At 40.6% G+C, this 16,162-nt stretch overlaps 1 protein-coding gene across 4 annotated transcripts in view; it reads right to left on the bottom strand.

Moving 5' to 3' along the window:
• LOC136864412 (ninjurin-1) overlaps positions 1-16,162 on the bottom strand; it is a 79,764-nt gene that overhangs the window by 42,857 nt on the left and 20,745 nt on the right. For 2 of the 4 annotated variants that reach the window (XM_067141377.2, XM_067141379.2), the window contains exons 1-2: positions 11,084-11,157; positions 5,544-5,717 (exon numbers count right to left, since the gene is read on the bottom strand). In XM_067141377.2, the coding sequence (XP_066997478.2) occupies positions 5,544-5,717; positions 11,084-11,149 (240 nt within the window). In that variant the 5' untranslated portion in view covers positions 11,150-11,157. Of the gene's footprint in view, positions 1-5,543; positions 5,718-11,083; positions 11,178-16,162 lie in introns of those variants that run through there. The other 2 variants (XM_067141378.2, XM_067141380.2) reach the window with 2 other exon arrangements.

Here is a 16,162-nt window from a genome sequence, read left to right as displayed (position 1 = left end):
AGGGTCCCGGGTTCGATTCCCGGCCGGGTCGGGGATTTTAACCTTCATTGGTTAATTCCAATGGCTCGGGGGCTGGGTGTTTGTGCTGTCCCCAACATCCCTGCAACTCACACACCACACACAACACTATCCTCGAACACAATAAGACTTAGTTACCTACACATGGAAGATGCCACCCATCCTCATCGGAGGGTCTGCCCTACAAGGGCTGCAATCTGCTAGAAATAGCCACAAGAAATTATTATTAACGAGAAAATGGCGCTTAAAATTTAACCTGCATAACTTACATGTTCGCAAATTCCTTATGAGTACCTGGTCTAGTTCCTTGACTTCCACACGGACGTCTTGAGTTTGAGCTGCACCATTGCCCCATTGTTGTTTACTTTTATTCTCTTCTCCACTCTTCCTTTATATTTTACCTGTTTTTGTTTTTGTCCATGTGGAATGGGAAATGCGCAGATTAAGTCAAAGCTGTATCATAAACTCGTTCGCTATCGTCCCGACTTGTCCCTCGTGGCTGGGCTATTCTTCGTTTTTCCTCCTATTTTTATAACCACTGCTGCAGTTATTACAATAGATGGAGCGTGATAAACTGTTTACGTCTTACAACAAAATATCACATACAAAAAAGAAACTAATGCTATGAATAGTTTTGATGAACTTTAGTTAATAGTATTGTAAACGTTTGCCGTATCTTTCACTGGCAATTTCATAAAAAATCACTTTCATTTGTCGTAGAATAAATTAGTGTGGTTTAACATTGTAAGATATAGCACACCTATGTATGTTCTTCAAACAAATGTTTTATGAATTAGACATTATTATTACAAGGTAAGGGTGTATTCTGCCCGAAGGCATGTCCGAACCTCCGCAGAGGTGTCCTGAGCCGGAGTTTACGTGCGGTAGGGTGGCCAGTTCCTTTCCGCTCCTCCATTCCCTTACCCCGCACCAACAGCGCGTGGCAACCCATCCAACTCCTGACCACCCCCAATGTTGCTTAACTTCGGAGATCTCAAGGGATCCGGTGTTTCAACACGGCTACGGCCGTTGGCTTATTATTACAAAGCGAACAAATTTTGATTTTGTAGTTAGTGGAATATTATAACACATACTTTGTAACAAAAATTGGTACTCGTCCATTAACGAAAAAAAGAATAGCTGCTAGCATTTCTCGAACTCGAGGCGTCCCGGTTTTGATTCTCGGTCAGGTCGGGGGTTTCAACCGCGTCTGACTCGTGGAATTTTGTTTGTATTTTTTCCAATATACTCCTCTTCATATGCAAACAACTCACCACACCACCAGCCTCCACATAAGATTGGTGTCAGGAAGGGTATCCAGTCGTAAATTAGGGCTAAATATCATGCGCTACACAGTTCGCACCCGCGACCCCCCTAGGGTATGAGAAAAGTGACAGAAGGAGAAGAAGGTATACCCACTCATCAGGAAGAACCGAGACAAATATTTCACATTCTTCATCACCTGATACCTCTAATTTGTGTATTTAATATTTAAGCCCTAACAATTGACATAAGAAACCACCAGTCTAGAGAAAATGATCGCGACCGGGCGAGTTGGCCGTGCGTGTAGAGGTGCGCGGCTGTGAGCTTGCATCCGGGAGATAGTAGGTTCGAATCCCACTATCGGCAGCCCTGAAAATGGTTTTCCGTGGTTTCCCATTTTCACACCAGGCAAATGCTGGGGCTGTACCTTAATTAAGGCCACGGCCGTTTCCTTCCAACTCCTAGGCCTTTCCTATCCCATCGTCGCCATAAGACCTATCTGTGTCGGTGCGACGTAAAGCCCCTAGCAAAAAAAAAAATGATCGCGAAAAGGAGATGTAGTTGGATAGGTCATTTACTCCGGCATTCATCATGGTGCACCACACTGCTTGAAGGGAAATTGGAAGGAAAGACTAGAAGAGGACGACCAAGAGCAGGGTTCCTCGATGGCATTAAAGGGCGACGTCCATATCAACTAATCAAGCAGCTGGCTCAAGACAGAAGGTCGTTGGACGAGGACAGTCATGCTATCCACCAACCATCAGGTTGAGGAGAACGAGAGAGAGAGAGAGAGAGAGTGAATTGTCATAGTAGTTAAGTATTTTTATGAATTCATACTTGTATTACGAGGGCTCCTTTAAGAATATTTCAGTTCAGCGATAAACATCATATTCCTTTACTTTTTATCCATAAGGATGTATGTTAACAATATTTCAATTAGTACGAACGTCAGTATTACGAAAATCTCACTATAACGTGGATAAAAATCACTTTCATGAATGAATTTCTTTTGTATACTGAAGTTTTCTTACCCTACTCCACTAACGGTAAGATCTTCCTAATTTACATAAACAAACAAACAAACAAACAAAGAAACACACAAAGAAACAAACAAACAAACAAACAAAAATCCCGATTCTTTTTTTCAAAGTGAAGAATGCTACTTCAACTATTACAGTATTTCTGAAAGAGCTATGTAAATTGCATGGCTACTAATTAAACATCAATGCGACCTTACTGTGTAAATGAATGGCTTTATGTCTTTAAAATTTAAAATAATAATGGATTTCTTTTTGTTTTACGCCTTTTACTATTTTTTATGGATACAGCATTTTTGCATCTACCTCTTGGCATAGGTCAGAGCAAGGTGTAGCTTCTACTGAAGTTGCTATCTCACTTACAGCTATAACATTATGGGAGCTGCTGAGGTATGGGTGGTGCAGAGTAATGAACTAATGAAATTGGGGGCACGACTAGTGTGTCTGGATGTTTATAATGTAAATGGGTGTCCTCGTTCCGAGGTGGTGCAGCTCTTTTCAGGCACAGCCCTAATACAGGTGAGCTGCATGTACCGACTTAACCGCATATCAGCCCACTTGCCAATCCTAAATTCCTCGCAGTAACGTGAATTGAATCCTGGCCTCTGAGGACGGCAGCTAAAAGCACTAATCGTTACACTTATGAGGTGGACATCTCGATGTTATGTAATGTGGTAATAATAACGCAGTCGTTCTGCAATAGCACTTTCTAGCCCAGTGCGGAAAGCAATGGCAAACTGCTTTATTCCTCCCTATGCCTTTCACATCTCATTATGGCGCGATCCTCGGTTTTTACAGTTTTTCTACAACTGCATAACCCTTGGTAGTGCTGTTTTGAGGATCCAACCAGCCTCTGGGCTGAAGAATGAACAGACTCTTGTTTTAACGTCGTATTTAGAACTTTCTTCTGGTTTTCCACGTCCATTCCTTAAATATCATATTCGGCCACTTTCACTCTACTAGGCAAATTTATTAACTGACCGATTTAATGATATTTCAGTTCAAATAAAGTAATTTAAAAGTCCCCAGAAATTCGTTATAACGATATTTGACTATAACAAGGGTCTCTCCCAAGATAACAACATTAAACGTTGGGAAATTTTGGGCTTGGTCGTGAATGCTAAGGAATTACATGGAAATGAATTCTCGGAAACGGCAACAATTATTGTTCTCTATATTCTTTAACGGGAGAGAGGATTCGTCGCACTGACCACGCATCACGTCGTATTCTGCATGCCTTAGATCTGAGCAAAAGTCACTTAGGAGGCCAAGGCCAAGGCCCATCGGGGCTGTAGCACCGTGGGGTGTGTTTGTTTATATATTCTTCAGTGTAGCCACGTTCGACAAGAATGCGAAAGGAAAAGATATTCATGTGCACAAAAATCTGTAATGCACATTGTGAAGTACATTTGTGACTAATTTCAGTCAGTCAAATGAAGGAATTATTGCTTAATGGAATAAATAGCCTACATTAACGAAGACAAAGAAGATGATAACAACAGTAACGTCGATTTGGAACTTATAAATTTTGCTCATTACTGCTCTGAATTATTATTATTATTATTATTATTATTATTATTATTATTATTATTATTATTATTATTATTATTATTATTATTATTATTAGGCCCTTGTGGCGCATTGAGAGCCTTGCCCTGCCAAGATAAGTGTTGCTCAACCAGATGTCCTGCTGATACTGGAACGCGCGTAGTCAGCACGTTTTTGTAATCCATTTTGCATGGGATTCTTGATCAGGCCCATAGCCTCTCTTATGAACTCCACGAGGTTGAGTAAAAACCCATTTCAGAATACATTCTTGGATTCAGACCTTGGGACCGAACCTATGACCTCCGAGTAAGACATAGACACGCTAATCCTACACTACGGGTTTGGCATTAATAATAATAATAATAATAATAATAATAATAATAATAATAATAATAATAATAATAATAATAATAATAATAATTGTAACGTCTCTTCAATTCCTACAGAATTTATGTGACACTTGGGTGCTGGAAGTTTTCTTGAACGAGTCAGTAAATCCCACATGTAAACACTCATGTCAACTGACTGAGGCAGAATTCCATATCACAACCTTCAGCATAAACGGCGAACACCTAACAAGGTAACCAGTCATACGTACAGCTTAAACACTTCCAACCTTCGTTGAACTATCTTAAAGCGAAACACTTTGCATGCGCTGGCCTATTGGCTGTAATGAAATGGTGGAAGTAAACAAAGGTAAAGGATAGTCAAAGTTCTACAAACTTTTGAATGGCTTACATACCTCTGTTTCCATAACAACACCCTACTTCGGTCAAATATTTGCGAGATAACTCGTCATTGCCACCCAGTCCCGTGCAGGCACTTTTAGGCTGTTGGCTAAACTTTACAACTGTCTACCTTCTACTGTCTTCTCTCGGCGAAACCATCATAGTTACTATAATAGCACATATTTACAGCAATCAAAAGCAGGACGGCAAAGTGAACCAGCACCGAATAACATCAAAATTGATTAGATGTATTATGAATTTGTTTCTATTAGTCGTTAACTAAGGCTAAGTCCATCGAACGGATAAACGAGATTCTGCTGTAGTTACATATAGGCCTACAGTAAGTACAAAGCAACGGGTAGCGTTCGGGAAAGTATCAGGTGATGATTATTATTATGATTGTTGTTGTGATTGTTGTTTCAAGTGGCCAAACATCGAGGTCATCGGTCGCGGAATTCTTTTTAAAATTGGTTGTTGCCATTACGTAGTCGTGGTTACAATTATAATGATTGGTGCCGATTTTACTACTCCTTTTGATGATAAACTTCACTCATTTTAGGTGAAGGCCGTCCTCAGCAACATAATCTCGGAACAATATTTTGTCTGGCTACAAGACATATGTATTCCTGTTTCAGAAGTCAATTACTGAGGACAGCCGTCTCCTAAAACGATTGAAAGCATTTCAGCGAAATCTTTCATATACATAAGAACAGCAGTAAAACCGGTACAATTTAAAATAATAAGTAACTTCACCAAAACTAACATCTAAGAGAATTTTCAGTAACTTAAAATTTGCTTAACGAATAAATCGCATGATAAATTTTACATTTCCTCTTCCAAGAAGCCCGAAATAACCCGTTTACCAGCGGTAAGAATAAGGTCGTGTAGCAGTTAGTGGTACTTTCTTTCTGAACAGCCCTCATACCCACTATAATATGGTTATAATTACCTGTAGAACAATAGATATTGTGATGAGTGTGACCATGAGTGTGTAGAAATCATGTTTTTCTCCGACCTGGAGAATGTACTTCAGTTGACTTGCATTGGCTGTCAGTAGGGCAATGTCCAGCATGCCCTGGGCAATTGTCTTCTTCGTGGCATAGCGGTTGGCATCCAGCGACTTCTGCAATTGAAAACAAGAAGATATGTATTTAAAGTAGCATCCTTAGTGAAGAAAAGTCATCTCGTTTGTTTTAAAATACAACCCAGGAGCTGAGTACGTTTGATTCCCACCATCGGTCATCCTTGAAATGGTTCTCGTACTTTACCAAGTCGAGCAAATGCAAACTCACACCAGGCAAATGCTGGGGCTGTACCTTAATTAAGGCCACGGCCGCTTCCTTCCAAATCGTAGGCCTTTCCTCTCCCATCGTCGCCATAAGACCTATCTGTGTCGGTGCGACGTAAAGCCATTTTTTATTTTTTTTTGCTATTTGCTTTACGTCGCACCGACACAGATATGTCTTATGGCGACGATGGGAGAGGAAAGGCCTAGGAATTGGAAGGAAACGGCCGTGGCCTTAATTAAGGTACAGCCCCGTTATTTGCCTGGTGTGAAAATGGGAAAACACGGAAAACCATCTTCAGGGCTGCCGACAGTGGGACTCGAACCCACTATCTCCCGATTACTGGATACTGGCCGCACTTAAGCGACTGCAGCTATCGAGCTCGGTTAAAGCCATTAGCAATAGCAAATGCAAACACTGACATAATATCTTTTTAAATAGAAATACAGTATACATTTTTAGGAGCTTTGTAAAATGTGGAACTTTTATGATATGAACATAATTTCATAAATAAACCCGTGGCCTAACCAACCTACGGCTAGCACTGATGGCTATTTTTGATTCATTTAGGGGCTTGGGATGCACGTTCATTGGATCGGTGTAGTCTCTCTGGGTGAAGGTGAAATATCGTCGCTGCCGGGACAAAACCTCGTATGTGAAATATTTTAGCTTAGAACTTTGGCCGGTAAGGTTCTGTCATCTAAGGTGCAATATTGTGTGAATATTATCAAGGCATTCTCGCTCTTCATAATGTATGTGCTGCGGGTCAGTATATCTCCAATAATGTTATCACATAGGAGGTTTTGTCCCGACAACGACGATATAACACAGTCTGCGTTGTTTTTGTATCCCTATTGGTGCGTGTGTTATTAACTAGGGAGTTTATAATCATAGTCTTGAGAAAGGTACAATTTCAGTGTTTTCTTAGAAGCGAAAGACAAAATAAATACACTGACCGGAAAAATTAATGGATCACTTGAATTTTCAAAGGATAAAGCATGTTAAATTGTGAACCATTTGTTTTATTATTTACACAGATTATTTTCATGAAAACATTACCTAAGTAACCAAGGGTAACAATAACAGGCAGAAAACATTACTCAGATTTTTTTTCATGAAAATAATCGAAGTAAATAACAAAACAAATGTTTCACAATTTAAAACTCCTCTTCCTTTGAAAATTCAAGTAATCCATTAATTTTTCCTGTCAGTGTAGAAAACTCATCCAAAGGTGGACGGTGGGAGTCGAAATCACGCGTTTCCTTAGTTGACAACGCAACCACTGAGCTATTCTACTAGTTGTAGGAGCTGAGGGATGCGAATCACTATACACGAAAATGAGACTTCCGTTGCTATGTATGGTCACGAAATCTGCAGCCACTACGTTAACTTATAAGCTTGGTTGCTTACTTGAAAATGAGATTTTTGAGGTGAAATGTCACGTTCCAGTGGTTCAGATTCCACATAGCTTATGGCATAAGATTAATTTCCACGCAAAATATCAAGCCTATGCTTAGCTACCTTAATGGGTGTTATACTTTGGCTGCTGCTGCAAGCTAGGCGGTCAGAATGGTGAATCCTGCAATAATTAATGTCAGTTTTTAAAAAATTCTGTTATTTATTTACGCTCCTTTGCAGTAGATTTTAAGAGACACTAGAGAGTCGGAATTTTACTCGTCGGAAGTTTTTTAATGTTCCCGCGTGATGGAATTGTCACAATCAAACATTCTTAAATGCCACCCACCTCAGCCGAGATCGAACCTGCTGTCCGAGGAACAGAAATACAACTAACCGACAAATTGACTCGACTTTTCATGTCCCCAAACTGTGGCCACATCGGTTAATAAAGTGGCATAAAGGCAAAAACAATTAACACTCAACTGATCAAACTTTACGTAATACGTACATAATTTAAAAACCACAATTTATATCCCATGGAAGAAGAAATGACAATTAGACAATTATTCCTGTTCGGAAGAAAGAGTAAAAGCTTACCTCAATCGAGAACATAATAATAATAATAATAATAATAATAATAATAATAATAATAATAATAATAATAATAATAATACCGGGGGTACACCTCAACGCCGCGCATTCAAAATAAGCGCCTTAATGAACTCCTCTACAGCTCAAAAAGTGAAACTAATAACACAACAATTTAGAACTTTAATCAGAAAATATCTCCACTGAAATATTAAGTAATTTTGTTATTGTGAAGTTTCCTAAACTGACTGAATTTCTCCTTGTTTTGTTTTGATATACATCAAGAAGTTTGGAGATTTTTCTACAGATGACCCTACTAAAAACTATGATCATGCACCCTGGTGCAAGGGGAAAGAACGTATAACTTAAAGAAGTTTCATATTCCTAGGTTTTCCATAACTGATCTATGTTCATTTATTTTTGGGTTGGCAATACTTCCTTTTCTTTCAGCCAGTTTTGAATCCAGCCAATCACGCATTTCTTGTTCACTTTGTGTTAACCAATAAAAATTAAGAGGGTGTGTCTTGATTAGTCTTGAATGATCTCGAACCTTCCCTGAGGGTTTATAAACTGCGGATTTTCACGTTTCCTTGCCAACTGATCGTCGTCTTTATAAGAGTGTGTGTGTTTAAGCAGGAGGCGGCGGCCTCTTTCGTCGGCAGCTAGAACATCTACAAGGTAATGGCCACATAATTCCATCTTTCTTGCTGTAGCCGCAAATTATTCCGAGGGGAAGGTCCGAATCTTTAACTACTGTATGTAACAGTACTTTTCTAAAACGTAACTTTTCTTTTAGCTAATGTAAAAACTTCATAAAATCTTAATTGTAAATTGGGATTTAGAGTGAGTTACCCTCTCGAACTTCCCTTCATCTTGGTTTGAGGTGCCTGCTATTTTGCAACCTTTTGTTATGGGAATAGCCCCTGTTTCATCGGCCTAGAGCCCTGAAGGTTTTACGTTTTCATTTTCATGGAGCGCAGTGTACGCCTCTATTCATTTTGCGTTCGGGCCAGTTATTTAACCTGTTCTTTTTCCATGAAGGTCCAGTAGGTTGGGTATTAAATACCCCTGTAAAAGTAAGTTCATTTTGTAAATGGTGGCTTGAGAGGCCAGAGATTGTAAATTTTGAGGTAACTGAGAGTCTGTTCCGAGCTCGATAGCTGCAGTCGCTTAAGTGCGGCCAGTATCCAGTATTCGGGAGATAGTAGGTTCGAACCCCACTGTCGGCAGCCCTGAAAATGGTTTTCCGTGGTTTCCCATTTTCACACCAGGCAAATGATGGGGCTGTACCTTAATTAAGGCCACGGCCGCTTCCTTCCCACTCCTAGCCCTTTCCTGTCCCATCGTCGCCGTAAGACCTATCTGTGTCGGTGCGACGTAAAACAACTAGCAAAAAAAAAAAAAAAAAAAAAAGTGTCTGTTTGCTCTTTTTCAAAGTTTTGTAAGATTAACGAGTGCCTCTGGAAGGCTAGGTATTGTATTTTGGGTGCAAGTGCTCTTGAATGAGGGGATTTCTGCCCATAAACTAATAATCCCTTGTTTTTAATTTAAGTTTTTGTAAGCTGGATCCGGTATCTCGGGAACTGTAAAACTTGGGGCTTGAAGCCCATAATCTGTAAAATTGACTATCTTGGATCTTCCTTATCATGTTTCATTATTGCTATTTGTACTTGTCATGTTGTTATGTTCACTCAGTGAAAAAGATTGTTAAGTTCGTTTTCGGAAAAGAAATATAACCCTTTAAAGTTTCAATTCAGTTTTGATGTCGTAGTTAGACCCATTCAAGTCCACACCTTCTTTCACCTCTTTCTTCTCCACAGGTAAACTCGTAATAATAATAATAATAATAATAATAATAATAATAATAATAATAATAATAATAATAATAATAATAATAATAATAATAATAATCTGAGCACACAGCTGTGAGCTAGCATTCGGGAGATAGTGGGTTCGAACTCCACTGCTGGCAGCCCTGAAGATGGTTATCCATGGTTTCCTGTTTTTACACCAGGCAAACCCAGGCTGTACCTTAATTAAGGCCACGGCCGCTTCCTTTCAACACCTAGGCTTTTCCTATCCCATAGTCGTCATAAGAGCTATCTGTGTCGGTGCGACGTAAAGTCTATTGTAAATAATAATAATAATAATAATAATAATAATAATAATAATAATAATAATAATAATAATAATAATAATAATAATAATAATTTTAAGTCTCACTAACTATATTTACGGTTTTCGGAAACACCGAATTGTCGGGAGTTTGACCCACAGTACCTTTACGAGCCGGTTAGTATACCGACACGAGGCTGCCGTACTTTTGGACCGATGTGAGATCAAACTCGCCAACATGGGCTCAGAAGATCAGCGTTACTACCATATCAGCTACTCTATGAGTTAAAAAAATACTCTCAACCGCTCTGTCTCATAAGACGGCGGGTACCCAAATTTTGCTTGTAAAAGGGTTTATTAACGTTCTAGTCAATCTACTGACACACATTACTCACATTCAAGTACTCTTAAATGTCCACGGACTACGCTAAAATTCTATCGTGTAACCCAGAGCACACAAAGCGTGTTCATAACCAACAATTCATCATATCCCATTAATTACAATATCACACACCAGTATAGACACTACAGCATCGTAGGTTATGAAGCAAACTATCGATGTAGTTGGGCAAGATGTCCCGAGTATAACAGAAACAACAACAATTATATCAGACTGACCGAGCGAGTTGGCCTTCCAGTTAGGGGCGGGCAGCTGTGAGCTTGCATTCGGGAGATAACCCCACTGTCAGCAGCCCTGGAGATGGTTTTCCGTGATTTTCCATTTTCACACAAGGTAAATGCTGGGGCTGTACCTTAATTAACACCACGTGCGCTTCCTTCCAACCTAGCCCTCTCCTAACCCATCGTCACCATAAGACCAATCTGTGGCGGTGCGATGTTAAGCCAATTGTAATTGCAATGGAGATTGATTGTATTTTTTTCGTGAATACAGTCATGGAACCTACAGTTTTACGTGAAATCCTAACCTCAGAACGTATTTTTAAACTTTTAAACTCAACATGTATTCGCTGTCATTCGAATGGTGGCCACCTTAGTGAAAAGTTAGTGACGATTCAGAATTTTCTTTGCCTTTTCCATTATTAAATAAGTAATTCGTTTCACGCATCGACCGCTAAACAAAACAAAATAAATGCGTACTAACTTCACTTACACAGCAGTCGGAGGAGAGTGGCTCTTGGCTGCCGGTGTTAGCTTGTGCCGAAGACATCTTCCTGACAACTATCCGTATTACACTAAATAGCTTAATACCGCAAGTTCTCAATAGAATTACTGATAACGCAATCTGCTTATCTAAAAAATAATGGCGTTGTCTCTAAGAGTATAGTTCAGAAATTGTCAGGGTTATAACATCAGTCTTTATCATCCATCATAAGTGGACAAGGACGGTGAACAAAATTCTTATCACAACCTATATCTATGTTATTTACACCTGGAATTGACAAGGAACAATGGCTTGCGCTGTTGTGTTATCTACACGCAGCATGTTGAGAGAATGGGCTTTGTCTGTATTTCTGTGGATTCCTTGTTGTTATTGTTGTAACTTGGGACGTCATATTCAACGGCCCCGTGTGAAATCGGACAGAATATCGGTGTAAATGGGGCTGATAATAACGCTCTTTTGCCCAACAATCACCACTGGTGAAGCTAAGGTGCTGAAGCGGTCTTCTGTTATTAGTTATGACCAGGATTACGAATAATACAGCTGCCATACTAGGATGGCCGATAATAGTGGTATTTTAACCCACGTTTCCCCCCCAAGCCTGAATGCACACCAATTAAGACCTCGAAAGCTGTCAATTTCGTTCTCCCGAGCTGAACTGATTGAGACTGGTAGACTACAGCGGCAGATTCCTTTTGGTGATTACAGCATTGCTTTTATATTGATTGTGAACCACACGACAATCTTCCTGCTACAGTAAACCTCTGTTAACCGAAATAAAAGGGGCTGATCGCACTTCGGATAAGCAAGATTCTGGAAAATAAATCTACACTCATGTTCAGAGTTAAAACTTTAGAAACTAGCTCATAAATTGAAGGCACAGTAAACAATTACGTGCACTTTTGTTTCAAAGAATGGTTAATATAATGCACAGAGTAGCCACGGTACAGTATTACCAAACCTAAACGTTAATTATTCGCTATTTCTTTAAGGACATATCCGACTAGTTTTTGTTCACGTATTTTTGTAACATCCATCGTTTTAAAACTGCTGTAGGTTAAACTCAGTTTCATAAATGTTTTCTGAAATTATTCCAGCCTTTTCTTGAGTTACTGCCCTGGTATTGTCGCTTCCTTGTCCCATTGTTATGTAAACCTTACAAACATAGCTTCCTTCCCTTTACCATTCTGAGATGATTTCGTAATTGTCTTATTGGATATTTTGGAGGAATGCTCTTCTAACGTGGGAGGCAAGAGGCGGGTGTAGCCGGCTCGCGGAAATAATAGCAAGTGATGCTGACATCGCGCGCATTTCTTTGAACTGCTTAGTCCCAACTACATTTCCACCTTTCCCATCTATTTTCCCACTAAGCTTTGGAATTAAAAATAAGTTATAATATTAGCAAAGGAGCTGCCTGGCCGAGGCCGTAAAGGCGTGCTCGGTTCACCCGGAAGGACGTGGGTTCGAATCCCCGTCAGAAAGTCGTAAAATGTAAGAAACGAGATCTCCACTTCTGGAGGTGCATATGGCCCTGAGGCTCACTCTGGCTACACCCAAAATGAGTACCAGGTTAATTCCTGGGGCAAAGGAAGCCGGGCGTAGAGCTGACCACTCTACCCCATCAAGTGCCGACGTTACGGATAGTGGAAGCCCCTCCATGGCCTGTACGGAGATGGCTTTGCTATAATATTAGCATACCGTACTTTAGGTATAAATTCTGTATATCATATACACATTACATACCGTAGTAAAACTTCCAAATTTCTTGGTAGAAATTCAGTTACACGTTTCCGATTTTTGGTTGACAGAGGTTCAGTTAACGGAGGTTTTACTGTTGTAATCTTCCAGGGTTATCAAAGTATAAGAAAAGTAGCTACCTCGGTGGATCCGTGGGGAAGTGTCCAACTCAGTTCAAGGGTTTGATCTCGTCGAGGTAGTTCATTTTTTGAATGATAAACATTCTTGACACTGAATATCATTGTTGTAGGTACGTTCTGCTTTTTGTAACAATAATGGGAAAATGAAGCAGTTATCTGGTGACGCACGTAGAGCCATTCGACATAATTATATTAACTTACTCATAGGAGTCGTACAATAGAATTCCACTATGCCAACTCTAAGGTCTCTCCCTAATGGTAGACAACACCTTAAACACCTTAGTATGGCGAAGTCTTACGGAGACAAGTTGAACTTGGATAAAACTACATACTTTCCAAGGTCGTTAACATATGTCACTGCTTTGGTTTGGGGCGCCACCTAGGGACTTTGAACGAACTCCCTTTAGTGGAGTATTGTAATAGATAGGGGTTGGCACACTCTGGATTATTTCTTCTGTTCTTAAATTCAAATTTAAGTCAACCAATTATCGCCGAGCTCGCCCTTATAAATAAGTGTTGTTTTGGTTGCTTCCTTGTAAAATAAGGGCAGCTTGTGTCAAACGATGCAAAAGCTTGTAAGCTTTAAACATTTTATCGTTTCCCCCTGGGAATATGTTAGGAAGGTGCCTTGATATGGGTACCAGGCTCTTAGGGTCTTGAAGGTTGGGAGTTTGATCTCCCCATGCAGTGTAAATTATACTGCACCTATCAATTGGGTTTTGCTCTATACCAAATATTAGTCTTAGCATGGTAAGAGGCTAATAAGTCTTGAGAATTGGTAGCACATTCTCCCCGGTTACTAATAAAGGTCTAAAGCTTGAATTGCTAAATACTTGTTAAAACATTATCTAAATGTTTATTCCTGGTGTTGATTATTGTCGTCCTTGTTGTTTTTTGAAAAGAGAAACACAATACGGAATTTAAAAGATATTTACGAAATACATTCAAAATTTAATATGTTTGTGTGGTGGTCATTTTCCCCAGGAACCTAGGCCCTCCCACTTCTTTCCCTCTACTGCCCTTGTGCGAAACAATTATTATTATTACTGTTGTAAGAAATAAGTTGTTTAACTCCTCGAATAATGGTTCTTTTCCCTTTGAAATACGAAGAAGGAACCAAAAGTTTGGATACTAGTATGCGGTTCAATATTTTTTTTTTTTGTGCTAGGGGCTTTACGTCGCACCGACACAGATAGGTCTTATGGCGACGATGGGATAGGAAAGGCCTAGGAGTTGGAAGGAAGCGGCCGTGGTCTTAATTAAGGTACAGCCCCAGCATTTGTCTGGTGTGAAAATGGGAAACCACGGAAAACCATTTTCAGGGCTGCCGATAGTGGGATTCGAACCTACTATCTCCCGGATGCAAGCTCACAGCCGCGCGCCTCTACACGCACGGCCAACTCGCCCGGTACGGTTCAATAATAATAGACCTAATAATAATAGACCTCCTAATAATAATAATAATAATAATAATAATAATAATAATAATAATAATAATAATAATAACAGTTCTTGTTTTACATTCCACTGACTACTTTTATGGTTTACGGTTACTCAGAAGTGTCGCAATTTTGTTCCGAAAGAATTATTTTACGTGCCAATAAAACTACCGAAACGAAGCTGACTACGTGAGTACCTTCAAATGCCACTGGACTGAGCCGGGATCGAACCCGCAAACTTGAGCTCAGAAGGTCGGCGTTCTACTGCCTGAGCTACTTGTCCCACCCTTGTGGTTCAAGTGAGAGAGTGAAATGCACCCTACAATCGCTCTTCACCACAGTCGGAATGGTTTCACCCGTGGAAAGCGACACTGGCACAAGAATATTGTTAGCAGTGTGCTGCGAAGTAAGAAACGTGCAGACATTATATTCTTTCAGGGTATGTTTGATATTCAGTCGCAGTGTGCTTCTCAACATAGAAACCACCGTCTTCACCGCCATCGAAGAACATCTGTTGTCTCTTGTCCATTATCTCGTATTTCACTTGTAACATTCCTCTGTTTCTGAAACCTTTCTTTCTTTCTTTCTTTCTTTCTTTCTTTCTTCCTTCACCCTTTTATCCTCCAGGGTTGGTTTTTCCCTCGGAATCAGCGAAGGGTCCCACCTCCACTGCCTTAAAGGCAGTGTCCTGGAGCGTGAGACTTTGGGTTGAGGGATACAACTGGGGAGCAGGACCAGTATTTCGCCCATGCGGCCTCACTTGCTATGCTGAACAGGGGCCTTGGGGAGAGATGGGAAGTTAGGAAGGGATAGACAAGGAAGAAGGAAGGAAAGAAGCGCCCCCGGCCTTAAGTTAGATACCATCCCCGCATTTGCTTGGAAGGTGAGAGGGAAACCATGGAAAACCACTTCGCGGGTGGCTGAGGTGACTCGACCCCCTCCCCCTGTACTTAGTTGACATCCTGAGGCTGAGTGAACCTCGTTCCAGTCCTCGTACCACTTTTCAAATTTCGTGGCAGAGCCGGGAATCGAACCCGGGCCTCCAGGAGTGACAGCTAATCACACTAACCACTACAACGCAGAGGCGGTTTCTGAAATCAATACTTTAACACATATATTTTTTACAATTGGCTTTACGTCGCACCGACGCAGTTAGATCTTATGGCGACGATGGGAGAGGAAAGGGCTAGGAACAGGAAGGAAGCGACCGTAGCCTTAATTAAAGTACAGCCTGGTGTGAAAGTGGAAAACCACGGAAAACCATCTTCAGGGCTGGAGACAGTAGGGCTCGAACTCTCTATCTCCCAAATGAAAGATGATAGCTGCATGATCCAAACCACACAGCCAGTCGCTCGGTGTTTCTGAAATCGCTGCCTTAGAAAGACGAGAGCCCACAACTTTACTATTTCTTATTGCTATTATTTGGGGCTTGCGACGTTTTTTGATCATCAGCCCCATCTAGTTGTGAGTGTTCAGACGATCTGATAACCTAAATTGTTGTGAAGTCTGTCGTCGTAATCTGTGCAATGGTGATTATTTAAGTATCGTAACAAACACCCTGTCCGCCTCTGTGGTGTAGTGGTTAGTGTGATTAGCTGCCACCCCCGGAGGCCCGGGTTCGATTCCCGGCTCTGCCACGAAATTTGAAAAGTGGTACGAGGGCTGGAACGGGGTCCACTCAGCCTCGGGAGGTCAACTGAGTAGAGGTGGGTTCGATTCCCACCTCAACCATCCTGGAAGTGGTT

Source organism: Anabrus simplex, chromosome 2 (genome assembly GCF_040414725.1).
Source record: "Anabrus simplex isolate iqAnaSimp1 chromosome 2, ASM4041472v1, whole genome shotgun sequence".
Lineage (NCBI taxonomy): Eukaryota > Metazoa > Arthropoda > Insecta > Orthoptera > Tettigoniidae > Anabrus > Anabrus simplex.
This window is presented reverse-complemented; position numbering and strand designations above follow the sequence as displayed.